General features: G+C 40.3%; 1 protein-coding gene and 1 long non-coding RNA gene across 2 annotated transcripts in view; one reads left to right on the forward strand and one right to left on the reverse strand.

Moving 5' to 3' along the window:
• The window catches only part of lrpprc (leucine-rich pentatricopeptide repeat containing), an 84,053-nt gene extending 58,167 nt beyond the window's left edge, over window positions 1-25,886 (forward strand). Inside the window, exons 26-38 of the mRNA XM_047351713.1 lie at window positions 2,728-2,796; window positions 2,890-2,980; window positions 3,478-3,620; window positions 5,098-5,224; window positions 6,351-6,477; window positions 12,144-12,232; window positions 12,339-12,543; window positions 15,597-15,724; window positions 15,836-15,951; window positions 19,841-19,915; window positions 21,301-21,385; window positions 22,257-22,399; window positions 25,602-25,886. Of these exons, the coding sequence (XP_047207669.1) occupies window positions 2,728-2,796; window positions 2,890-2,980; window positions 3,478-3,620; window positions 5,098-5,224; window positions 6,351-6,477; window positions 12,144-12,232; window positions 12,339-12,543; window positions 15,597-15,724; window positions 15,836-15,951; window positions 19,841-19,915; window positions 21,301-21,385; window positions 22,257-22,399; window positions 25,602-25,673 (1,470 nt within the window). The 3' untranslated portion in view covers window positions 25,674-25,886. The remainder of the gene's footprint in view (window positions 1-2,727; window positions 2,797-2,889; window positions 2,981-3,477; window positions 3,621-5,097; window positions 5,225-6,350; window positions 6,478-12,143; window positions 12,233-12,338; window positions 12,544-15,596; window positions 15,725-15,835; window positions 15,952-19,840; window positions 19,916-21,300; window positions 21,386-22,256; window positions 22,400-25,601) is intronic.
• On the reverse strand, window positions 5,245-12,416 carry LOC124859143. The gene is made up of 3 exons (XR_007036018.1): window positions 12,320-12,416; window positions 6,329-6,499; window positions 5,245-5,739 (listed from the first exon to the last, which is right to left on the reverse strand). It is a non-coding gene; the product is annotated as an uncharacterized LOC124859143 (long non-coding RNA).
• Window positions 25,887-26,338: the final 452 nt, after the last annotated feature.

Consider the following 26,338-nt stretch of genomic DNA (forward strand, 5'->3'; position numbering starts at 1 on the left):
CAAGAGATTTGGAAGAAGAGGGAGGAATTTGGGGATGTGGGAAAAAGGAAGGGATGACCGCAGTGATGGATGCTCATAGAATGAAATGAAGCTTATCGTTTCTTTACTTTTTCCTTCCTCTTAAAGCATGATGGACGCCCATCAAAGAGGCCAACGAGGATTGAGGGCTGTTGATCCTCTGTCAGATTAACTTGCAGCCAGATCGTTCTGTGTTTCTGTTCCCAGATTACCAAGAAGAGAGGGAGAGTGAAATTTCTCAATCCTAGTCTTATTCAGATTGTATCAAAGCCCACAGGATACAGATGAAATCCTGATCACTGTTATTCCATGATAATAATCATGTAGGCAGTGCACATATCAGGCTAAATCGCTGCTACATGAGCCTGTAGATCAATCTATGTCAGACCTTATTGACAGCAGAAATGCTCTGCTTATCTGTGTATCATTGGTGTTTGAAAAGTAAAAACAAATCTCTGGAAAATGGAGGACGACAGATGCTAGGGACAGCAGAGTAACTGCGTTTTAATCCTCTCCTTTTGTTCCTTTTGTCTGTTTTTATGCCACGGCATCACGGAGTTCACTTAAAACTGAACTACGCTGTTTTTTAAATTGCGTGTTGGTTTTGGCGTGCTTGTAAACAAGGTAACCAGGGTGTATATGGAATTCTTACCCTCAGTGGATTAGAGAGAATCAACAATAAATTTCATTTCGTGCATCTAATTCTTGTTTTTAAAGTTAGCTGTATGTTGTGCTGTCAGTCCACTGACAAAGGTTCAAATAAATCCGTATTTATTATGAGTTTCCTGAAGTTGCCAAGTATTTTTCTTATAGTCTGGAATTGTATCTTGATTTTGGAATTAAAAATGTGAGGTAAAACTAGGAATAAACATAAATGATTTAAAAAAGGTCAAAATAGTAGGGTACACATGGTTAACCTACAAGTAACAGAACATCCTTTACTAACCTAAATTTAACACCAGATTTAAATTTTGAGTAAAATGCAAGGAAGAAATTTCTAAGATATAACCTAATAAGAGCAGAACAATAACCAAATAAAATGGACAACAACCCTAAATAAACATCGGCAAACTACAAGGGCACAATGTAACCATAAATCATATTGTTTTGTTTCATTTTAATCTGGATGTCTTGGTCCTTGATGGTACAAGGGGAGGCTGTCCAAAGGCCTTACATCTTATAATCCGCGCATAGCAAAAAGCTATTTTGGTAAACACATTTTCAAAACAAGTAAAAGATTCGGCTGTATTCATTCAATCCCGAAAATACTTCTTAGGCATCCCTAAGCTTTTTGCTTTTGTTTTGATTCTCTCTGAATCATGATTACAGTCATTCTGATTTTTGCATGTTTCTTTTGAGGAATTTAGAAATGTCCTGCTTATTAGAATCAGAATTTTATTGTCATTATGCATAAACAGGAACATATATATTGTGAAATTTCATTTGAAGCATCACAGCTTCCAGGGAATGAAGAGTTCAAATCAGGGAGAGTGCTCTTTTAACCATCCGTGGTAAGTCCATTCTTTCTCCTTGGTGTTCTGGGTGTCCAAGGTCAAATTTATGGTCTGAACACTACTGCGTCCAGTGGTGGATTTTCTCTCTGTAGTGAGTCTCGTCATTGTCTGTGATGAGATCCACCACGGTGGTCGTCTGCGAACTTCACAAGTAGTAGATAGCAGAGCAGTCGTGAGTGAACAAAGTGAAGAGAAGTTGACCGAGCTCAAAACCCCGGGGAGTCCCCATGTTCAGGACCCAAGAGAATTGGTACCCAATTCTCTCGGGTCCTCGGCTTTTCCAGGATTACAGTGTCGAAAGCTGAACTGAAATCGATGAACATCATCTAAACATAGCATTTAAAGTGTCCTAAATGGGACAGGACTGTGTGAAAAGTTTGTGATATGGCATCCTCAGTTCATCTGGGTAGGACAGCATCAGTGCAAAACTATATGTAGGCTATCACTCTGATGTTGTGAATTCCTCCAGGTCAGAGACCTCGTCAAACATTTACCAATTGGTTTGTTGAAAGCAGTCCTGTAGGGTGGTGACAGCCCCATCAGACTAAAGTGCTACAGTTTTTGCGGTTGGTTTAAGCCTGCATGTTGGGTGTTTGTAGGCCGGGATCAGTTCTACCGACATATGATCTGACATTCCCAGATGTGGGGCAGCTATCGCCTTGTATGCCACAGGAATGTTGCAGTAGACCTGATCCAGGTCAAATTCAATACATTTGGGAAATTTGGAAATTCAGCCCTTAGTTCTACATGGTTAAAATCACCAGCCACAATCACAGCTCCCTTGGGAAATGTGTTAATCTGCTGCCTAATCAGGCAGTAAAGTTTCTCCAGTACAAGCTTAGCATTAGCTTGTACCAAATTCCCTCACCAGTTTGAAAGGTCTGCATTTTGCAGCTAAATACTCCAGATCAGATCAATAATGTCACTGTGTGAATATACAGCGCCACTCCACCTCCTTTTGTTTTTACCCGAGGCAGCTGTTGTAGCTGCTCGAATAGGACAGCTGCCTCACCAAACTTGTGTAAATGTTTTTTCGAGAGATTAACACAATTTTGTCAAAACCTAATATGTATACAGCAATTTATAAACAACCTGTAAAATGTATGTTCTGATGTTTTTCAACGGAATGCACAACATTAACACAGCAAACTACTGGAAGCTATATATATTACATATTGTATCATTTATTTTGTAGACCCCTGGGCTGAGGGCAAAGCCTGGTCGCCTGCAGTGGTATGGAGAAAAATGCATTATTTTGAACCAGGTAACGCACACACACTTGCATACACAAAATGTTACATAAAGTGGGGATAAAAGGGGACGTTTTTAACTGTAAATGTCTTGTTTTTGCTTGTAGATGGAGGCTTTGGAGCAGATGGTGGAAATGACAGCCAAGCTGTTTGAGTGCGACAGAGATGAGATGTACAATTACATCCTGAGGCTCTGCAGTAAGTCTTCGTCCTTCATTTGACCATTTGCTCCATTGTCTCGGTTTGTGTTTTGGTGCGTTTGGTCCTCAGTGCCTTCTCCTCCTTTGACCTCCAATATCCGCCTGTTCTTAAGCGTGCCATGTTCTCTCCTCATTCGCTGAGTGTGGGACTGAGTGGGATCAGCCAAGACGTGGTGTGATTGCTGCAGCCCAGAGCGGAGCTGATAACAATTGTGATTGGAGTGTTAAAGCTGATTGTCATTGTCCCATTGCCCCCACTTCTCTCCACATACACATCGTAGTTAGTGTGTTTGATAAATTACAGAGTAGTTGAGGGTGAGTCAGTTGATCAGATTAGCGCTCTGATTGCCTTCTACCAGCATGAAGCGCTTTGTCACAAATTACCCTCGGTGGAAAGAATGGCAGGCGAGCTGACTGTTGAGCCGCACCGGTCTGTGTGTCATGCACTTAACAAATAAATAAACCTTACACTGATTGGGTTCTGGTTGTTTTCAGAGGAAACCAATGACTGGCAGAAAGCAGAAGCCACATGGACAAAGATGCAGGAAGAGAACGTGATTCCCAGAGAAAGGACTCTGCGTTTGCTGGCAGACATCCTGAAGAGTAACGGCCAGGATGTGCCCTTTGAGGTGCCTGAGGTAAATCTCCATGTTTTTAAGGTTCTGAAAGGCCTATTAGGTACAGTGCATAACTTGTTTTCATAGTTTCCTGAAAGTAAGACAAGCAGCACATCAATATAAAAGCAAAGATTAGGAGATTCTTGCATAACAGTTTTTCCATCAATCTATTTGACCATCCGTCCGTACATCCATTTGTGTTTCTGTTAATCTATCCATCAGTTTGTCTGCCCATCAGTGGGTTTGTCTGTCCATCCATCTGTCCGTTTGTCTATCCATCTTTCTATTAGTTTGTCTGTCTTCTGGTCTGTTCATCAGTGTGTCCATCCATCTATCTCCTTGCCTTTCTGTCCATCCATACATTCTTCCATTTTGCCATGTGTCCATACATCGATTTATGTTTCTGTTCATCCATCTTCCCATTCGCTGGTCCATCGGTCAGTGGGTTTGACCATCCATCCATGCTGGAATGTGCTGGAATGACACACAGCTAAATTTAAATTAATCAAACTAAATAAAATATTAAAAATATCTGCATTAAGGTGGAACTTTTAAATATGTGTTTTCTTCTATATTTTGTAAGATTCTAAACTATATGTTAAATACAAACAAATAACACTGTGGTCCCATCATCCTAATATTTTCAAACTGATGATACTACAAGGTTTTTTTTTTTTAGTAAAGCTAACTGAAGAGATTATTCAGAGTGGACCCTGGCCTCTAATTGTTGAAGCTAACATTCTGCCAAAAAAACTCCAACTCTTATCAGCTGCTCTCCAAACTGCCCCCCACTTTGCTCCACTTTAAGCCTCTGTTCATTACATGCAGAGCAAACAGGATTGAAGCTCTGATCTGATGTGTAGTCAATCAGACTAGCTGGCTGGTGAGAGGAATTACGGCTTGATCTGTCTGTAAATCTGTAATGCCTGACTAATTTAGCCCGCAGCTAAATGCCACCATATGGCTGCAGCTTGATGCTCAGCTGGACTGAAATTAAGAGAGAATCAAAATTTAATTTGGAGTTAAAAGAAACTGGACTGCTGCTTTAAAATCTGCTGCTGCTTCATTCCTCCCCAGATTTTAGTTTTTTTCCCTGTATTTGGTTTGCATGCTCCAGCAGCGTGAAGCACGATGAGACAGGAAGTGATTGCTGTTGCCTGAAGCGATGAACTTCGTGACCCTCGGGGCTCTTCAATTGACACATCCCGCTCCGACACACAAACTCTCTAACGCACACGCTCTTCTTTTGCCCCTGGGGTTCCAGACCTAATTTGCCCCCAGCCAATACAACTTAACCCCCTCCCCTGACTGCTGCACGGGTGGGCGAGCATTACGGGACCAGGCTCTGGCCCAGCCGACTTTACCGTGCAGCCATGTACACACATGCAGACACCAGCTCACTGCCAGCTAAAGGTATTTTCAGGAGGGTTGTAGCTGTGTTTTGATGGAAACTTCACATTCAATTGTAGCTCTTTAATCCTGTGTGTTTTGTTTGCAGACGTGGTACGAGCAAGCCACCCCCCACACACAGCAGGTCAGGTCACCACTGGCGCCCCCGTCAGCTGCAAGTGGTGCTGATTTCCAGGCCCGTCTGCTGGCACTCTGTAAGAAGGGTAAAGCCAAAGGTAAGCAGTAGGAGGTCTGAGTGATGTTGTCCCACGTCACAGAAACACTGCTGTACACAAAGGAAGCTGAGATGTCACATTAATATGGTTAATATTGTTTCCTCTGCTGTTTCATCACCAGATCATAACATTTTCCCAAAACTCCTCTCATACTCTTCTGTTTTCTAATGTTTCTTCTTACATACATGGATTTACTTTTGCATTATTAACTGTTTTTTGACAAATGAGGCGTTACCTGGTTCCTGCTGTATTATCGGTTGTTCCGCCACATTGGTCTCAGTTCTCATCTTCTCTGAACAGTAGTTTTTGTATTTCTGTAGCAATGTAAAGATGCTACAATGCACCCAGTAGTATCATCTACTCAATGCTGACATTGAATACCAGCCCCACTGGGGAAGCTTGTGGTGGCAGCATCATGCTGAGGAGTTGCTTCAGCAGGGATGTGGGAGCTGGTCATGGTTGTTTGGAAGATGAATGGAGCTAAATAGAGTAGTCTTGGAAAAAGCTGTAAGAGACTGCAAAAGACAGGCAAAAATCTTAGTCCACAGATAAAGTGACATGCAGCTGTAACTGTAGCAAAAGGTGGTTCTACAAATGATTGACTTGGGGCGAGCTGAGTACAAATGCATGCCACACTTTTCAGATTTTTACTTGTACCAAAAAACCGTGTGTAACTTTCCTTTAACTTTAACAAAACTACGAGCTGCTATCTTGACTTTCTTGACATTTGTCATTTATATTTTGAGAAAAAGGTTGAAAACTATAAGAAGCATGATTAGAAAGGCCTTTGTGCTTTCCATATGTGCATGGATGAAAGAATGTTTTACAGCTTCATGCATAGAGCTTTAAATACAGAAGTTAATCTTCATGTCTTTCAGAACAAGAACATTTATATTAAAACAAACCTTCTCACAACAAGGTTTGCACTGTTTATGGAGAACTGGACCTAGAATAAGTGTTGTTAGATCATGCTTACTTTAAGATCCTCCATTTCTGAATCTTGATACTTCAAATGAAACCTCCTGCGTATCATCTTATTGATTTTCTAATTCAAGAATATTCTGAAGTTCTGGTTTGTTTTAACCTGATCAGTATCCCACTCACTTTCCTGTATTTGTTTCTGCAGAAGCACTGGGGAAGCTGAAGGAGTTGGATAAACAGGGCGTGGCACTCGCCCCGCTGCCATACGACCACTTGATCCGGGCTTTGGTGGCGCAGGGATTCATTGAGGACGCCATGGCGGTCAAGCAAATGTAGGTGTCTCAGCCAGTCATCCTTTAATTAAATTCATGTGTAGTTAAAGAAAGGCACAAATGTAGATGGTAAAGCCTGCAATCAGGCACAGGATAAAATGTTCAGACCCAAGAAATACCAATGACATTACTGATGACAGCTGCACAGTCTTAGAAAAAACATACAACTGATATTTCATTGAATAACTTCATAAGACTTCATCTTCTCTTTCTTGTCCATCATCACAATGGCCGCACCTCCCTCAACGAGCTTCATTATCTAAGGTAGTCAAACTCTGTGGACCTGACCAATTGAATAATACCGTGCAGAGTGTGAATCCTTGACACAAAAAATATAATAGCATACATAATATTTCATGCACATAGAATTTTTAGATTTTATAACTCCCTGACAATGATACATCAAGAAGAGTAGAGCTGGATGTTGTTGTCTTTACAGGTAAAAACAACGTGGGTTCAGAGCTGAGATAACAATAGTCCACAATAACTTTATCTTTTATCCCAGTTACAGCTACTTCTAGTTTTCCTCCCTAGTTCTCCTTAAATTCCTTAGGTGAGAGCTTTGAATTTTTGTAAAAGGGATATTAAAACTTTATCCCCCTTTTAAAAAAAAATAAATAAATAAAAACAAATTGGGCACTGTGTGCCTCAGTTGGTAGAGCACCATGTGCACCTGCTTTATTCCTGTAAAAACAAAGTTAAATGAGGGCCACCAGTGCCAAAACAATCTAAAAATGGAAGATGTGTGTATGTAGAAGTATTCAGGTTTATACAATTATTTGTTTAGTAAAACTTGGACAACATTTAGATGCCAAAGATAATGCCCCAAATCATTTATACACTTGGCATATTTAGATTTAGAGTAATCGTTTAATTTTTAAACACGATTTCTTCTGTTTAAGGTAATATTAACATTTTGTAGCGGGCCAACCAGAGAAGGGAGCTAAAAATTAGGGTGATGGCAAAGAGGCCTTCCAACCTCAAGGACTTGGAGCTTGTAACTTGATACTTTTTTGCTTGCTTGTTTTATTGTCTTTTTCAGGAAAGCCTCTCTCATTTCCTATCGTCTTGGTTAAATAAAAAAAGTTTTAAATCCAAATTTTGTTTTGCTCAACTGTTCAGAACAAAAAACCCAAATGAATATAGGATATTAAGGCTCTTTGTTCCTTTCAGCTTGTCACAATGCCATAAATGTATTCCCATCTCTTCAGCTGATTCTATGGAAACAAACATGATCTTTAAATAAAACTGTATTTTAGTACCAGTATGCGATTCCCAGAGGCCAACCTGTCATACAGTAGGTAGTTTTTTCAGTCATTGACTTATTAATCTACTGTAGATAGTTTTTAGGCCTCACACTTATTCTTTTTTCGCCACTTGTCAACTTTTTACTTTTTTTTTTGCCACATTATGCAGTCATGCTTCGGTACAAGGACTGGGCATTAAATTTGCAACAAAACAGCCGACGTTTAAAAGACCTTCAGAAAATCTCAGGAAGTACTGATCACAACACGTGTAAAAATATTGTCAGGTTTAAAATGTTTGCTCTGGACTATTTGCGACGTATCCCCTCTATTTAAGGACAGATGGCTCATCTCTGTATCTTGCCTCTGAAGCGGAATATCACCAAACCGAACATGACGTGTATTTAATTCTCTGCTCCTTTCCCTCTCATCCTCCGCCTGTGGCTGCTGAGGACACATGACATTATTACCGCTGCTCCTCATCAGACATTAGGATTATACATGGATTGTGTGTTAACATACTCAACGCTGCTGGATATGAACAATGGTTCGCTCTAAGCCTAAGTATACGTACACACTCGGATGTCCACATTATTTTTGGTTTTCCGAGAAGCTCCGTGCTGAAACGTCAGTCTTCTTTCCAATTAGTGATGTATCATGTGTTGTCATGTTATGGGGGGTGAGGGGGACATATCAGGGCTTTGAGCCTGAGGACAAATGGACAGACACACAGAGGTATTACAGATCCGAGCTTAAAGCAGAGCGGATCTCCTGTTTGGCGTTTTGGGTAATCTCCTGTGCTTCCTTTATCTCCCGTCGTCCCTTTTCATCGCTTTCTTTCCACAGAAGAAAACACCGAAGCAAAGAGATAATCACGTAATGACACACAGCGAGAGAGGAGCCGCAGTGGCTAAATTGGTACAGAAAGAAAAAACATGTAAAAACATCCATTACACTATCAGCCTCTTCCCTGCTCTGTTTTCTCAGCTCTCTACATGGTTCAGTTTCTTTTATTACAAATATAATCATATCAATTTTAGAGCCGCGTTTCTATGAGCGCGAGGCAACATGAGTGATAACCCATCTCCAGCTTCTGCTTGAATTGGTTTATGGCATCCCCGCCTGGATAAAAGCTTAGTTTATCTGCACTCTTAATGAGAAGTGTAATGAGCTGAGAGGAGAGTCCAGGGAAAGATGGAAATGTGTAAGAAAAGGATGGTGATAAAAGAAAAGGGGGCTAAATGGGAAAAGAGGAGCGAATGAAGAAAAGAGGGCTAGATTTAATCGTGTGTGGGGATAATGAAGATGCTATAGGCATTAATTCAGAGTGTGTGTGTGTGTGTGTGTGTGTGTGTGTGTGTGTGTGTGTGTGTGTGTGTGAAGGTAATCTGTATAGAATTGAGCAGTGGGGTGCTTATGGTGAGATTAAGGGATTGTGAGATAGAGGAAGAAGCAAGAGATGAATTCATTGGCTAAAAGGCGATGCCCCTAGAAGAAGAAGGTGAGATTGGCGGAGTGTGTGTTGGAGGGGAAGAGGGTGAGCGACGGACACCCTCAAGAGATTTTCTCCCACTTGATAAGAATAATTCTCCCGTCCACTTCGCCCGTCCTCCCCCGACAATCAGTTAGCGACCCTGTTACCGCTCCAATCTTCGGCTTGACCCCGTCGCAGCAGCTGCCGGATGCTGCTTGGCCTGGTGTCGCCGTGGTGATAAGGATTGCCAGCCTGATGCTCAATTGAGCGCAAGGATTAATCTGGTTGCAGGGCCATAATGATAAATGTAGCAAAAGAAGGCAGGAGGCAAGTTTGATTGAGGTTTTAGTGGCAAACAAAAAGAAAGAAAGGGAGGGCGACTGACAAAGACTGCATATATAAACGTACTGAGAGGAAGAGCTCCAAGAGGCCTCAGTTTATCTTTTTCCACATTTATTACAACTACCAACTTTCATGTCAGATTTTGTGTGCTAGGCCAACACATGTAATGGACAATTGTAAAACCCAAGGAAACCTATACATGGTGTTTGCATTTTTTACCAATAAAAATCAGAAAGTGTGGTTTGCATTTGCATTCAGCCCTCTTGTGTAGATACTTATTTGTTCATGCTGCTTTGGGAAATCGACCGAGCCCATTCAAATTAAAAGGAGAGGGCCTGAATATCAGTTTTCACAGATTCTCAATTGGGCTTAGGTCTGGATTTAGATTGAACCATTCTAACACAAGAATATGCTTTAATCCAAATCATCTGTGGCTCAGGCTGTATGTTTAGGGTCGTTGTCCTCCTCCAGCGCTTTGAGTGTCTCGTTGCTGAAAAGCGCTATATAAATAAACTTACCTTACCTTACCTTCAAGGTGAACCTCTGCTCTATTCTCAAGTTTTTTGGTACGTCTATCACATTTTCTTCCACTATAGCCCATTTAGCTCCAAATGTTCCCATCTACTCTGACCAGCTTCCCTTTTGCAAGAATGTATTCCCACAGCATGATGCGGCCTCCACTGTGTTTCACTTCACTGTTCATGCTATTAGTTTTCTACCACTTTCAACATGGCTTGGGGGAAATTCTTTTCTTGCAACAATTGTGCCACTCTTCCATAAAAATCAGATTTGTAGAGTGCACAACTTTTTCCAGTTGGCAAATCCTCCCGCTGTGGATCTCTGCAGCTCATCAGGAGTTACCATTGGTCTACTGGCTGCTACCTGGCCTCTCCCTTTAGGTGAACGGCCATATGTTGGTAGAGTTGCCTTTGTACCAAACTCTTTCCATTTTCACATCATGGATTGAACAGAGCTCTCTGAGATGTTCTAAGCTTGGGATACTTGCTTGTAACCTAACCCTGCTTTACACATCTTCACCCCCTGACCTGTTTGCTTTGTTCTTTGGTCTTCATAAAGCTGATTGTTCACTAATGTTCTCTAACAATCCTCTGAGGCTAGAAATGGAAAACCTGGAATTATATTGAGATTACATTAAACACAGGTTGACCATTTTTACTAATTTGATTAATTCTTAAGGCCATAGGTTGCACTGAATTTTAATATCGGATTTTGAGAGCGAAGATTGGAAAACTCTTAAAAGACGTCTCTGGGGGAATAATATGTGTGCAAAGGTCCGTATATACCAAGAAGAAACACAGCATTAAGGATCAGACATCAAGGAGGTCACAGCAGGCGCATTAGAGGTTCAGACTTGCTACCAATCAGATTTGTTCCTATTGTCTGGTATCTTCGAGATCATGTGTTTATCCCCTCTGTCCCTGTGCAGCCCTATGCTTTTCTAAATGTGACACCTCATGATGACATAGAATTTAAAGCCCAAGACAACACGTATGTAGTTCACTCATCACAGATTATAAAGATTTGCCCCTAATGGTACACTCCACTATCAGCTTTAAGAGCTGGAATTAATGCCCTTTCTTGTAGAAATAGTTATACATGGATGAAAATCTATACTGTGTACTGTGTACTGATCTAATATCTAGAAAAAAGATGAGTCTTTTTCATTTTCAGAAACATGACTCACCCCTCATGGGATAACATGATTTAGAAATGAAAACCTCAGGCCACTCTGGTGACTTCAGACACGCTACATGTGCAAAACGTATCACGGACATGTCTTTGTTTTATTTTTGTTAGTTGTAAAGATTTTCTCATAGTGAAATGGTTTTTTTCTGAAAGCCAAAACATGCAGAAAAAAATTACTACATGGGATTGTCTGTTTTTGATTCGATTTGCTGAGCTAAATACCTGAAAAAATGTTGTACATGAGGATACTGATGCAAGAATTGTCTGCAGGTAATCCGAACATTTATACATATTGATTAACTGCTCTAACCCCAGCGACTCAATCCAGTGACAAGGAATAACTGCCTTTCCTTTCTTGCACCATTCACCACACCTATGTGCTACCCATCATAAAGTATTAAAATAAAGCCATCTTCCTCCCTTCATTCTTCTTTCTTGCTGTACTTGTGAACTCTGTTCCTTCTTTACTTCTGTATTCCCCTCCTTTGACACCTCTGTCCTTCCTCCCGCCCTCCCTTCCTTCCTTCCCTGTGTTCTTTCTTCCTTCCTTCCCCCCTTCCTTATGTATTTCCTTTTGTTTCCCTTCTTGTCGTTTTTTGTCCTACCTGTGACCTTTTTTTCAATTTATGGGTTCTTGTAGGTTCCATATTTAAAGCCTGTCTGTAAAAATTCAAGGTGAACTTTACCATTTTATATTTTGAAATGAATTTAAAGGAAAGACAAATCTGGATAGTGGAGTAAGAAAAAGTAGTTCACATGAAAGTTCACATGAAAAAAAAAAATGTAGGAACCCTGTAATCGTTTTTTTTTAACACGTGTCTAAGTGTGTAGGGCGCCCTGTGTGGTTTTTTTTTTCAGCAAACATTAAATTAAGAAATAAATCTGCATCTTGTCTTTAGCGCTGAGTCACGTGTGCGAAGCTTCAAGTTGAGTGACGTTGCCAACAGTTTGCTCATCATCTCACACAGCAAAAGAGGCCAGACCAAAGGTAAGAGTCAGATGTGCTTGTTAGGGGCAGAAATGTTACATGCATACATACACACACACACACACACACACACACACGTCCCCTCACCTTTTGTGTTTTTTTGCAGAGGCTGTGGAGAAACTGAAGTCTATGCTTCAGTTGGATCACGTGCCCTCGAATCTGGCCATCACCAGACTGGTTCAGGCCCTTGGTAACCATGGTGATGTGGCAGGAATTCAGGAAGTGGAATCCCTAATTAAGAGCCTCGGCACAAGCCTGAACCTGTCCAGCATGGTGTTTATCAACAACACAGCATTGGCACACATCACAAAGTAAGGCCAACAAAGTTGACGGCTTCCTAAATGTGTCAGAATAATAAGAATTGTTTTTCTTGTTGCTCCAAAGTTTTTAAGTTTTAACATCTTCGGTGACTTTTCCTGTAAGACTTAACTCCAGCATAGCCAGCAGAGTCAGATGTCGTCCAGAAATGTCCTACACATAAGAACTGATATTGAGTCAAAGGTGTGCATACATCATTAGTGTGGATGTCTTTAAAGAGTTGGACCATTCTTTTTTTCTTGGTGGATTGATACCAACCTATATCTTCAATGATTTTTCTTAAAGAAGGAATTGAGTACACAGCCCTTCTTGTTCGGCTGTAAAACCTTTTGACTTGTCCTTGTCGAGCTGGACATTAGAGGGGCTGGCGTTAGAGGGGATATCTGTTTGAGCCATTTTCTGTAATTTAGAGACCATCTGCATTACATTCAAACTTTAGTCCCCAGTTCTTGTTTTCAAAAAACATTGAAGTTGTATTTTGTATATTCATTCCACTCCCTCGGCAGAAATTAGTGGCATTCGTAGCCATGATCAGTGAATGAAAAGTTGGGACCAGAACTCTAAAGGACTTTAAGATAAGCCGGACTGCATGTTGGATGAGAAACAAAATAAAATGCCATTTCAGTTGAGTCTAAAGTGATTCTATTCTTCTATTGTTTAAACAAACATAATAATTTAATAGAGTGCCGGCAGTGTGAGAGAAATGGGGATGACACACTTTTACAGTAAAAGCTTACAAGGAGAGTGAGGCGTCAAGAACAAAAAGGAAACACATGCATAATAGGTTTATTCATGGGCCCATCGTCCTCTGCTTCGCCTCAAACAAAAGAGAACAAAATAATAAAACGCATCGCGCATCAAAATTTTATTGTACCACTTGCTGCATTAGCACGCTCCCCCGGCTCCAACAGCAACCAACTTGGAGGGACAACAGGAAGTGCCAAATAACACAGTGATGTTACGCCTGATTGGACATCGCAGCGATGGCCTGTCAGTTTGAACCTTGACCTCCGTGAACTGCGCTCTGAGCGCCTCTGACACATGCTCCACTGCTGTATCTGAGTCAAGCTGACTGGTTAAGAGCTTCAGCGGAGAACCAGGCCGGTCCGGGAAGCCTGGTGCCACATTTAGAGGGGCCCCCTTGCTGAATTATTCAGACGGTCCCAGTCGCAACAATCAGCGTGGATATATTCCCATGTTTCTACACGATGCTGTGCGCACACACCGTTGGTTAAATATTCATCTCGGCTGTTTAGGGCAGGGAGAGAGAGCAGGTAGTGGAAAGTGTTAGCACTGAGCTCAGGTTGCCAGATTGAGTTGGATTATATTTGTTGTGCTTTGGTTGTGGCAACCTCAGTGTAAAAAACATTGCAGAAATGTCAGGAATTAGTAGTTCTTATCCCAGAGGGAGGATGAAAATGACACAACAGGGACTATGATTTTTAATAACTTAAATCTAAAAGAAGCATTATCCTAGGGGGAGCGCCCCCTAGGATAATGGGAGGGGAAACGCTGCTGTTGATTAATATTAATAACAAGGATCCAAGACTTTTATTATTTCACCACAACAGCAACAACCATTAGAATGTGTAGTTTAATGCGTAACAATCAGTCATTTTGTTCGATATGATTTCAGTTCTTATCAAAAAACAGAAAAGGAAAAAACATTTCCGTATTTCTCTATAAAACATATATTGTCCAAAAAGCAACATCAGGGAAAAACAAGGTGATATTTTGTTGGATGTAGAATTTTAGTGAGATGGCCAAAGATGTTCACTTACCCTCTCCATTTAATTCAGGTGTTCTGATCACTTCGTGGTTGCAGGTGCATCCAATCCGGCGCCTAGCCAAGCCGACTGCTTCTACAAACATTTATCTAAGAATGGGTCGCACTCTGGAGCTCAGGAAACTCCAGCGTGGTACCATGATAGTAAATGTCCTCACTACTAAATATTATGTGGAAGTGGAAGCGATTGGGGAACAACAGCAACTCGGGTCATTGGAGACAATAGTCTGCTGAGGTCATCAACTTTCAGCAGAGTCAGTAGCTACAGACCTCCAATGTTCATGTGGTCTCCAGATTAGTTCAAGAACAGTGGGTAGAAAACTTCATGGAGATTCATCACCAAGCCCCTAACGCCCATGCATTAAGTATGGGATGTCACTCAAGCTCAGGTGTGTAAAGGCAGAGGAGAAAGTACTTGAATACATCAGACTAAATTTGTTTCAGTAGGATATAGTTGGCATTATTATTGTTCTTCCTCAGCAAGCTTTAAAATAACCATGATATTGATAACTATTGACATTACTCATATTAAGTTGCATATGTTTATGTAGTAATGACCAACGAGAGCTGATGATGTATTGGCTTCTTTGAAGGAGTTCTTTGCGGGTACTTTAACTCCTACCTGAATTTAGTACCAGGAGTAGGTATAAACCTAAGAAATGGGGTTCAGCCTAACTTTAGCCTAAAATGAAGGGATTACAGGATTAACCTCATTTATTTATCTAAGCATATGAACCCAGCCTTGATCTGATTATCTCAGTGTGACAAAGTACATCAAATACCATGCAGTTTATTTTATGCATTTACAGGCTCAAAGGTGGGAGTTTTTAGTTTTAATGCATTTATTAAAAAGTATTTAAACTGCAGATGAACTGCCATAGCCAGTCAAGTCGCTGATTTCTGTTGCTAGTTGATTGAACGGCTCGTTACAAATTTTCATTCCACCAACCGATGTTGGTGTTTTTAGAGAAGTGATTTTTTGATAACCACTTTACCCTGACCAATGAATCATACAGGGAAAAAAAGGCCTCCTGCACTCAAGAGATTAGTGGTTGTGATAAATTTGGTGTTTTTTCTGCAGTTCTCTGTACAGCTGATGGATATTGTGCAGCAGATCAAGCTTCCAAGTGAAAAACCGTCACCTTTTAACCGAAGCGATGCCATTAGTTGTTACTAATTTCAGACATTGTTTGAGTCTTTAGTAAAATGAGAGTTTTAGTAAAACAATGAGTGAATTAACCTGCTCTTCTTCTCTTTAAGTGGCGATGTGGAGTCAGCCGTCGAGTTGTTTGATGGAATCTACACAAATCCAAACAGCTCCAACGCCAGCATGTCCTTTGTCTTCAGAAAGGTCCTGGAGTCTGGAAATGACAAAGCTTTGGACAAATGTAAGGCACACAGGAGCTGTGGATAATAGAAGCATGACTAGTTCATTTCCAGACCTCTATTGTATTGATTTTAAAATCCAAACTGAGCTGTATGTTTGTGTGCTGCTGCAGTGAGTGCGATGGCAGAGCGGCTAGCCAATCACTTTGCCTGCTACAGACCAGCTTCAGATCTCTTCCTGCAACTGCTGGATTTGGACAAAGTGGATGATGCCAAATTTATGCTGGCTGTGAGTATCGCTGTGTAAAAAAGAGCCAAGACATTTGAGCATGTTTAAGCATAATTTAGATGGAACTGAGATAATAACAGGGCATTATGCAGCTTTCATGGGAATTGTTCCTCTGCTGCCTCTTAGTTTTTGTCCTGCTCACAATTTAAACATAAAGTGAATGAAACACATGCTTTCAGAATTAGAAATATTTCCCCTCCTCAAAGACGTGTAAAATCATCTGTTGCTTTAATTTCTGGTTTCAGATGGTCAGTGTAGGTACTGTTTATGTCCTGCTTGATTCAGATTGGAGATTTTTTTGGTGTTTTTTTTTTTTTTTTTTTTTGGTCATCTGCCCCATGTATTCTCCATTTGTATGTGGAACTGTTTTAATTCATGCTAAGATATGTAAGGTGAAATAAGTCCAGAATAAAAACGGAACTGATTTTAAATTCCCTCTGTATCCCAGTTGAGCTCACCCAGTTGTCAGATCCCAGTCATGGTGGAGACACTCACTGGGTTATTTATCCAGATTCACATTTTTGTGAGGAAAAGCTTTGCCCACTTTGTACCCACCGAGACCAGTGGTCTTTTATTGGGCCATTGCTACTTCATTTATTCATCATAGCTCATCCATTACAGCTCAGTGACTTCTCGCTGTGCTTTGGGACATGAATATGTAGCACCTAAATGGATGAAAGGTGGAGGGAGAAGGGTGTGATGGAGAAGACAAAGGTGCATGAGAGCTGGAGACTTTCTGAGATAAACACAAACATTCAGATGAAGACTTTATTTCCTCTTGGCTAAGCTAGTGACGAACATTAAACCTCGTTGTCACTTAGCTGCAGTCTGTTACAGCGTTACAGGCACATGGATATTACTTTGATGTTTGCGAGTCAAAAATCATCATAAGCTCATAAAACCTTGTGTTGCCAAAGAATATTGTTGGCAGCTGCCCTGCAGAAAAAAATTAACATTTTCTTCCAGTATTTTACTTAAGTATAGAGTTAAACAGGTAATTTATTGTCAAACTGTTGAAGATTTGGTAAATTAGGTCATTGACAACCTCTCTTTTTCACAACGCAGAGAGAGTTAAACAGATAAATCAGACATGGGTCTGTCCCTCACCCCTTTCTGAGACCCGCTGATTATTCTTTTCGATCCTTAAACAGGGATTCCTGACTAATGTTCATGTTAATGAAAAGATACATTACTTACTCCTCCAATCTTTATTTGTATTTAAACACCAAGTAAGGTTGCTGGATTTTAAAGGGATAGTTCGGCTTTTTTTTTAAGAAGGGTTCTGAGGAGAAGTTATGAACAGTTAGTACCTTACCCACGATGGGAAAAAGACGTTTGGCGTGTAAAGACGAGCTAAAAGTCAGACCTATCGTAGAATTTTTGATAATCTCAGAAGTGATTTACATATCCGCAGACCTACCAAATCTGCAGAGGGATTTACAAAAACAGTTATATTAAATAAAGACTTTGATGCAGGGTAAAACTTAGAAAATTAGCATTCACTTCAACTGCTTTGATTAATTTGAGACTGGGGCTATTTTAAGATGGCAAAAATCTGCTTTGGTCTTCGCACCACAATGACAAACCACCTACTGCTCTTTCCAGTCTGGCTGCTATCTGCTACAGGGATGTTACTATCTGCTCAAAACCTCTCCACAGAATCACCATAAGTTCAAAATCAATCTGAACTGCCCCTTGGCAACTATATTATTTACCTAATAAGAAAGTCTCTCTAAATCTAACAAAATATTAGCAATAAATGTAACAGGGTACCAAACCAATTAAAAGATGAGTTTTCATTATAAATATAAAGCGATAAAAGATCTACTGACAACATTTCAGACAGTATTTAGAGAGTAAAACCACCCAGTAAAGACTGATGTAAAACATGTTCTCCTGCTTGCATCTCCAGTTAAAGTTTGAGTTTTAACTTTGCAGTCGAGACCCGAAATAAGCTGGTGTGCCGCTTTTTCACTCCTTGCCGCCCCCTCCCTTATTCTCCGAGCCGCTCTTCCAGGGTCACTGGAGGGTAGCAGCTGAATTCCTCCATCCCATCACAAGTGAAGCAGGACCAAAACTCTGAAAAGCTTTTAAGTAGGCAAGCGGCCCGTAATGATGACAAGGCTATCAGGAGAGAAGGAGGTGAGGTCGGTGGGGAGCAGCAGGGATGGAGTCGGTCATTAAGCAGAGATTCGGTGGAGAGGAGGGCGCTTAACAAACTCGTCTGCGGCTGCTTACATGCCTGTGTGTGCAGGAATGGATGGTTTAGGAGGAGGAAGGGAGGATTCCCAAGATACGGTGGGCTTTTAGGCAGCATGTGAGAGGAGTGGGGTAGGAGGTCGCTGCTGAGGGAGACAAAGATGTGGCAAGGGAAGAAAAAAATTAAAGTAGAGAGTGGGGAGTGAGAAACTGAAACAAAGTTGCTTCAGATGTAGTCTTGGTCTAATTGCGTGATTGTACTAAAGCTGTCCTGCCACTTTAGTGACTCCTAAAGACTGCTGCTTGCTTTGTGTGTGTCTGTGTGTGCAGTGCTGTTTAAAGTCTCGCAGGCCACTCGCTTTTAATTGTGGACAAATCGGAGGAGTGAAACACGTTAGTTTACGACTGGCTTGTAATCAGACCTCACTGATGCTCAGCCAAGAGAAACCGGGCGGTATGCAGCTATGCTAATGCATCTCCTGCTAAAACATGCAAGACAACTGCATTATAAGAACATTTTTTATTGGAATGAGTCAAACACACAACTCAGTTGTCACACTGTATAATTCACGTGTTTCTACCTTCCCATGAAAGATGTTTGATATATCATTATATGTAAAAACTGGGCTTTACCCACTGTCACTGCAAGTACGAGTCAGATCCTAATATAATTAACATTTCATTTTTTCTATTATCTTTAGATTTAGAAAATGAAACAAACTTAAAAAATAAAATTAAAAGATTTCCGGTAATTTAATTCATCTGTGATTGGGAGGTGAGGTTAAATTAACTATATTTACTTTGTTCTAGTTCATCTGGAGGTACAAAGATTTAATTATATACTCTACCTAATTCATACAATCCAATCATATAATCAGACATTTTAGACTTTAGGTTTTGCATGCAGACGCACTCTGTGTTTCTAAAGATACATTGGTGCACATTCAAGTTTTATCTATATGAAAAAACAGACAAGACTAGCTCTACTCATTGTTAAAATACGGGTGCCCCCAGCACCATCACTGACTTAGTCATTGTTTTATTATATAAATACACACACGCTCATATTTTCATATTGAAATTAAATGTAAGCCTCAAGCTATCTTTGTTTGGAATAAATAAATCTTAGCCTGATGATATGAAAACTCTCAGAAAAGTCTTTCCCCTCTTTTTTGTCGATACCTGTGTAATAATTGCCTAACTAGAACAAAGTGGTTCTTTTATAAATAAAATCCCACTAGTGGATGAACAGGCTGGGATTGCAACAAAATCACTTTCTCTTCTCTAACTTTTTTTTTACTTTCTAAGTCTTAAAGCTTAACAGGAGACGATCGGTGGATGAACAGTCCATCTTAGCCCCCATGTGTAATTACTCTGACTAGTAGAAATGGCGTTAAATGTAACTAAGTGATGATAATTACGCTTTCTGATGAGAAAAGTGCTTTACATGTAGGTTCACAAAGAAACGAGTAGTTCCGTAATTATCCCTTAACCTGAGTGTAACCGTGAATGTTACAAGTGCTCATGTGAATGTGTGGCTGTGCTGGGGGGGGGGGGGGGGGGGGCATGTGAGTTTATCCACTGAAACATAGTGAAGGTCACAGGTTGAAAAGTGGTCTTGGCCTCTGTAAATGGCGTGAAAGTGACTGGATCAAACTTGCCTCCTATTTCCTGTCTTGTCTCGTTGCAGCGCTGCAACGCTCTGGCTGAACAGAAGGAGGTGTTGCTGTCCTTCGTGGCTCAGAAGGCTCAGAGTCCTGGACAGGTACAGTCACGATGGGGTTCCTCAGGGAGTTCAGCTTTTGCAAATGCATTCTGTCAGTCAGAAACTGGCAGATTACAGCTTTTACTTGAAAGAATGTTAGCTGACAGCAGTTTCTGAAGGGCTGCTCCATTGTTTTGTTGTTTTCTTTTCCAAGAATTTTGTCTTCCCACACTTTTTTTCCTTCAATGTACAAAAACCCTAATACATAATAATTGTACTGGGTTCACCATTGAGTTATATTAAATTGACAAGCATTGTCTTTGCCAAACAAAGCACTTTTATGAATTTTTGTAAACAAAATAAAGGTATTAAACCTCCCAAACTGGGCTTCAAAGAATCAGCATTTAGTCTTGGATGTTCTTTATTTTGACAAGTTCAAGAATTAGATTTAGAAATAAAGCTGAGCTGTAGGTCAGTCCAGATGCAACAAAAGCACTGAAATGGGCCTTTACCACTCTTAGAAAATCGAAAGCTAGATTTAGCATCGTATTGTTTATTTGCTAAGTGTATGGATAATGAGACGCTACTATTCAAAGGAGCTCGAGTAATTATTTTGGGCTCAAATTTCTACAGTCTTATAAAAATACTGCATGAAAATCTGAAATAGTAAAAAACTGAAGAAACCCTGCATTTTGTTCCACAAATGCACCTTGTACTGATCTCTGAACCCATCATTCACATTTTTTAGCTTCCATAATCTCTGTGTCATAACTGATTTCTTTAGTGTGTTGATACTTTTCAATCTACATTCAGCCTTCCAACCATTTTCATCATAAATGTTTGATATTTTCACCATTAATGTTTTTTTTCCAAGGATACGAAGCTTTTAATTGCTCCCTCATTAAAGTGAAATGGAAAATATAAGGAGGGAAATACAAAAGTACGGATGCACCGATAGGAAAATTTAAGCCCATATCAATATCCGATATTAACATTGTTATTTTATATATATATATATATATATATATATATATATATATATATTTCCTCACCCTCTTGAAACCATGAAAAAACAACCAGACAGCTGACATTGCTTGAAATACCACATGGTCAATAAATGATTAGCATTGGCCGATACCGATGTTAATGCCAATATTTCATGCATTTAGTACAATTCTACCTGTACTCACTGGAACTGTGAGTAATGTGTATATCTATGGCATTTATTTATTACAGAATCCAACATCATCTCAGCTGGGGTTTCATATTTAATACTTTAATAACCACAAGAAAATAGTAATGAGATATATGGAAGAAAAATAAGTAAATTAAATAATAATAATTGTATTCAATCATAATGTGCAAAAAGCACATTTTGATTGGCCCAAAAAAAATGATCTTACTTTTCTGTCAGAAACCAAACAATGTACTGTTGGTGTTCACAGACTGGAAAGATCAAGAACCTGATGAGCCTGGTTCCAGACTTTACAGAGAAGGAGGTCCTGTACGCGTACCTGATGAAATGTCACGGTAGGACACGCCAACATGAATGGGCTGAAGCAGCCCAGGGGTCACTAGGTCAACATGAACTGAATCATTAACAATGCATGGTGCAGGCAGGCACATGTGTAGTGGTCTGAACACATATTCTTTTATCAGTTACCCCTCTGACTAGCATAGCATGCTAACTCAACCTGCGCTAGCTCCGTACGTTTAGGCTCTTTCATTTTCAAACCTCTTCAAATTAGATTTTACTCTGTTTTGATTTTTCTTCTCCACTTTGATTCTTTTTTTACTTGAACTTTGTCTTCTGATACCAATCACTGTTTGTTAGTTGGTCCTGGCAGCTTTAGAAGGAGAAATGATTGATTCTCTGTGCTTTTCTTCTCTGCACCAGGATTATCCCTTATTATTTTCTCTTGTTGTAGTTACATACGGTCAAATGCGTTTAGACGTTTCCAAATGATTTTGGTAGGAGAACCTTGACCCTGCATTTAGCTGCATCCATCTTCCCATCAACTCTGACCCACTTCCCTGTTAAAGAGAAGCATCTCCCCAGCATGATGCTGCCACCACCATGTATCATGATGTATGATATCTTTATAATCAAATAATGTTAATATTTTCCATCTCATGCTGTGTTTTACTTGTAGGCCAACAAGCTAATTTTACTGTCATCCAACCAGAGTACGTTGTTCCACATTATGTAGCAGTATTAGATTAAAGGGGTTTGAATACAAATGCTCTCCACACATTTCATAAGTCATCTCTGCTTTGGGTGTATATAATATTATTACCACTGGGTTACATTTATTTCACCTTTAAACAAGAATTTCTTTATTTTTTAGTTCTTTTATCCATCTTCTTACTAATTTATCTATTCCCCCCTCTGATTTGGCAGTGTTGGATAAGGACTTACCGTCGGCCAAGACTCTGTACGAACAGATGCAGAAAGAGGGGCTTCATGTGGACGAGCTGTCACTCAAGCGGCTGGCTGGGCTTTACCGCGAGGCAGGAGAGACCGCGCCCTTCTCTGAGCCCCCTGTGAGTTAATAAGGAGCTGGTTTAAACTATAACGACAGCACATGGATGATGTTTGATTCAGAGGAAAGAAAAAGACCAAATTGCTAACAATTGTGACTGTAATATTACCAGTATGACTTCACACTTGTAGTCTTCTGTGCTGCAAGCTTCCCTATTATCTCTTTATGAAGGTTGGGGAAAATCATTTCAGCTGATTTGGAGTTTAGGGGTCAAATGTATGTTAGAAAACCTCTGCAGCTCATTCCTGTTTCTGTATGCGACCTGAAAGCTGCATCAGATCTCTGTTAACTGGATGCGTCATATGCAGTAATAATCCTTTCAAGACCTTTTAGATCAACTGGTCTTACAAGCTTGTTTTGGTATGAACACATTTTAAATGACGTGACCTTTTAACCTTATTTGGGTTCTGAGAACAGCTTTACTCTGTTTCTCATTCATACAAACCCTTACTCAGCTTTTTTTATTATGTGTATTGGTAGAGAACTTGTTATATTGGCCAATCTGTCTCGTAGAACATCTTATAGACTCAACAGCCATCCCCAATTCAAAAGATAACAAGAATATGAAAAAATATTTTTATTTAGACTTTCCTTCAATCCTTCTTTCATTGTGTCCTTGTCTTTTTTCTGTCCATCCTTTCTTTGTTCTTTCCTTGTCTGTCCTTTTTCTGTCCCTTACTTTCATGTCCTACCTCCCGACTTCCTTCTGTCCTTTCTTCCTTGCAAAACATCCCTTCCTTTTTTTCTTTCTTCCATCTTTTCTTGCCTCCTGTATCCCTTTCTTTTGTGTGCTTTTTTCCTTTTCTTGTTCTTCCTCCATTCCTTCTTTAATTCATTCCTTTCCTTCCTTCTTTCCTTCATTATCATAAATTCATTGTGAACCTTTCCATTTTATTTTTATCTGCTTAAAATAACTGAATGAGAACTTTGAGAAGGTGAGTCTGGAGAAGTCAAAGTGTGGAACTGAGGCGGTGTGTGGTGTAGAGGGAGAACGTGTGCATGATATACGGAGGATATGAGTTCTTGATGCAGCCATCCTGGGTTCGATTCCCGACCCTGGGACCTTTGCTGCATGTCTTCCCCCCTCTCTACCCCATTTGCTTAACGCAAAATAAAGGCCACTTGTGGCACCACAGCTGACTCAAAAGCACATGAATAGCCAGCTCCAGTTTGCTCACAACTGAATAAATAAGCCAGAAAGATTTTGGGATACTGTTTGGTGGAGCGATGAATTAAAACTATTTTTGGGCCTTTGAATGAGCGGTATATGAGCAGCATACCTTGAGAAAGAAGAAAAAAGCACACATTCAAAAGAACATCCTGCTTACAGTAAAGCATGGTGGTGGCTCAGGGATGCTATGGGAAGCTATTTGCTTCCTCGGGCACTGGAGGCCTGCAGTATGTGAAGGGCAAGATAGAGTCAACAAAGGATCAAGAAACCCTGGAGGAAAGATTATACCATCTGTGAGGAAGCTGAGGCTTGGTTTTAGAAAAAGTCCTGGAAAATATCATCATAGTCAGAAGCAGCACGCAAACCCAAGAATAATAATGTAATGAAGGCCGCTGCTCATAAGGAGCTGCCTGAGATACACCAGGAATGCTGCATGAAACTGCTGTCTGGCAAAACAGGTCATAACAGCAAAAACTGCTCTGCTAAGTACTAACGATGCTTATCATGAGGGGGGGCTTAATCCTTTTTGACAGTACTCATTTAAAGTGGCGTTTTGTGTTTACTTTGGAGAAACCACTTGTAATATTAGTTGTGTGGAGCTACTTAAATCCAGCTTCTAGTTAAATATTTTGTCTCAAATGCTTTGGGGTTTTAATACAACTGTAAAATCCTGAAAAATCTGTTTGTTATTGTAATGTCACACCTTAAAAGCTTGCGAAGCTTGTAAGTATAAGCGTTGTGTTACAGCTGTTCCAAGACATGAAAACAGTACCAGGCTGTTTGTGTTCTCATTTTGTTCTGGTTTATCTGGCCAATTAGCAACATCCCTAAACCTAAAGCAGGGATCGTTTGGGTCGCTGCCAGCCTAGTATGATCAACATTTTGGAAACACGACTCTGCACAAACACACGCCTTGACCCGCCTAAGCAGGGCTGGCACTTGTCCGGTTGGTGTCCTAATGCATGCCTTTGTGCAGTAATGTGAAGAAGCAGTCCTGCACAGGCCCGCAGCTGGTGGCTACTTAGTGTGTCAGAAATGATCCCCTCAGGAAACGCAGCACGCGCTGCCTGTTGTGTAAGCGAGAAGGTGTCACACTGCAGCAGCCTCTCTCTTTTCTGGCTCATGGTGTTTTTGAGCATTTCAGCACATTGAACATTTTGTTAAAGCTGATGTGACCCTATTTTGAGCACAAGACGCAAACAGAAATAGACGTTTCTGCAGCATCACTGTGATGCCTTGCCCCTGGAGGCAGGTATGGACCACAAGCCGACTCTTACCTTCCCATCACTCACCTGCAGGATGAAGATAGAAGGAAAAAGAGAGATGAAAGTAGAGGAGGTCCTGCATAATTCACAGAGTGTCAGCGTAGCTAAGTGATGGCTGGCGTTATAAGCAGAGGAGATAGGGAAAGTTGCAAGGAGAGGGGAAGGTGAACATTTATACGATTCAGACGTTTCTACAAATAAGTTTAAAAAAAATGTCATTTTTTGTTTAGCTTTTCCATATCAAGGTTTGAGTGAGTTAAGGATAGGGTGCAAACAATAATTGTGAGAAAATAAGTTTCTGCAATTAGGGCAAGCTGACCCTTTGAAGGCATCTGAAACTCTGCCAGGATCACTCTCGCTGTTTACACCAAGCGCAGCCGTTTATCGGCATTACTTACCGCGTTAATAGGCAAACGTTAAGTTGTAAGGAGCAGGTGTAATCTGCAGAAAAACTCTCACCTCCATTCACCTTCACTGCTATAAAAAACACCCAACACAAACACTCTGTTTGGATCAAAGCGCTGATTAATAATCCAGGAACGAGTCAACGGACGGAAGTGTGTGTTTGGGGAATGAGCTACAAATCCCTCATTTGTGTATTAATGAGGATTTAAAGATGAAACGAGACAACCTTGTTGGAGGCTGTTTAGACCGACCCAGGAGGGTTTCTGTACTGCTTACTTTTTCAAAGATGCCAAATTGAAACGAACACACGGTTTGTTGGATTTATGTATTGTCTGAATTTGTTTTTCTTTTACCTTTTCTAGGAGTCCTTCAAGTTTTACGCAGAGAGGTTGAGAGAGAAAGCCACCAAACGTCGGGCACAAGCTGAGGAATAGAGTGGTCACTATCTCCTCATACCTCCATGCAAATCCCTCCGTTTGGTTGTCTTTTTTTCTTGGTTTTTTTATATGTTTTTGAAGGAGAAATGTGGAATATTGCGTTGTAACTGCCTGTTTTAGCTTCTGTCCACTGTAATGACAATAATGTTCATTAAATTGTTGAAAATGTACAGTCGTATTTATGCTATTAAATGATGAGGGATGAGCCGAGTTTAGTCTTAAATGGTTTTTATCATCTGTTTTGTATTTACCTCCAGTTCAATAGAAAATACTGTAGATTTTTACACAGCTTAATTTATTCAATTTGCAGACATGAGCTGATCTCACAAAGCTGATAGGTCCTTGATCAAATCAGAACTAATGTTACAGGTCAGACAAAAGCACATACCGATGGTAAAATAAGTATTAAACACATCCGCAATCTTCTAGTAAATATATTTCATTGGGATGAAATTCTCCCCAGATGTCCATACCACCATATCTAGTCCAAATATCCAAAGAAATCAAACCAGAGCTGTGCATAAATTGTTTAATAAAACAGAATGAAAAAGTACTGAACATAAAAAGGGGGTGTGTTAAAAGCAATGGAAAGTCATGACACCAGCTGAAATCTATGAGTAATTACAATGCAACAGAACATCATTCCCCCTGAATCAACAACC

The sequence above is a fragment of the Girardinichthys multiradiatus genome, chromosome 22 (genome assembly GCF_021462225.1).
Source record: "Girardinichthys multiradiatus isolate DD_20200921_A chromosome 22, DD_fGirMul_XY1, whole genome shotgun sequence".
NCBI lineage: Eukaryota > Metazoa > Chordata > Actinopteri > Cyprinodontiformes > Goodeidae > Girardinichthys > Girardinichthys multiradiatus.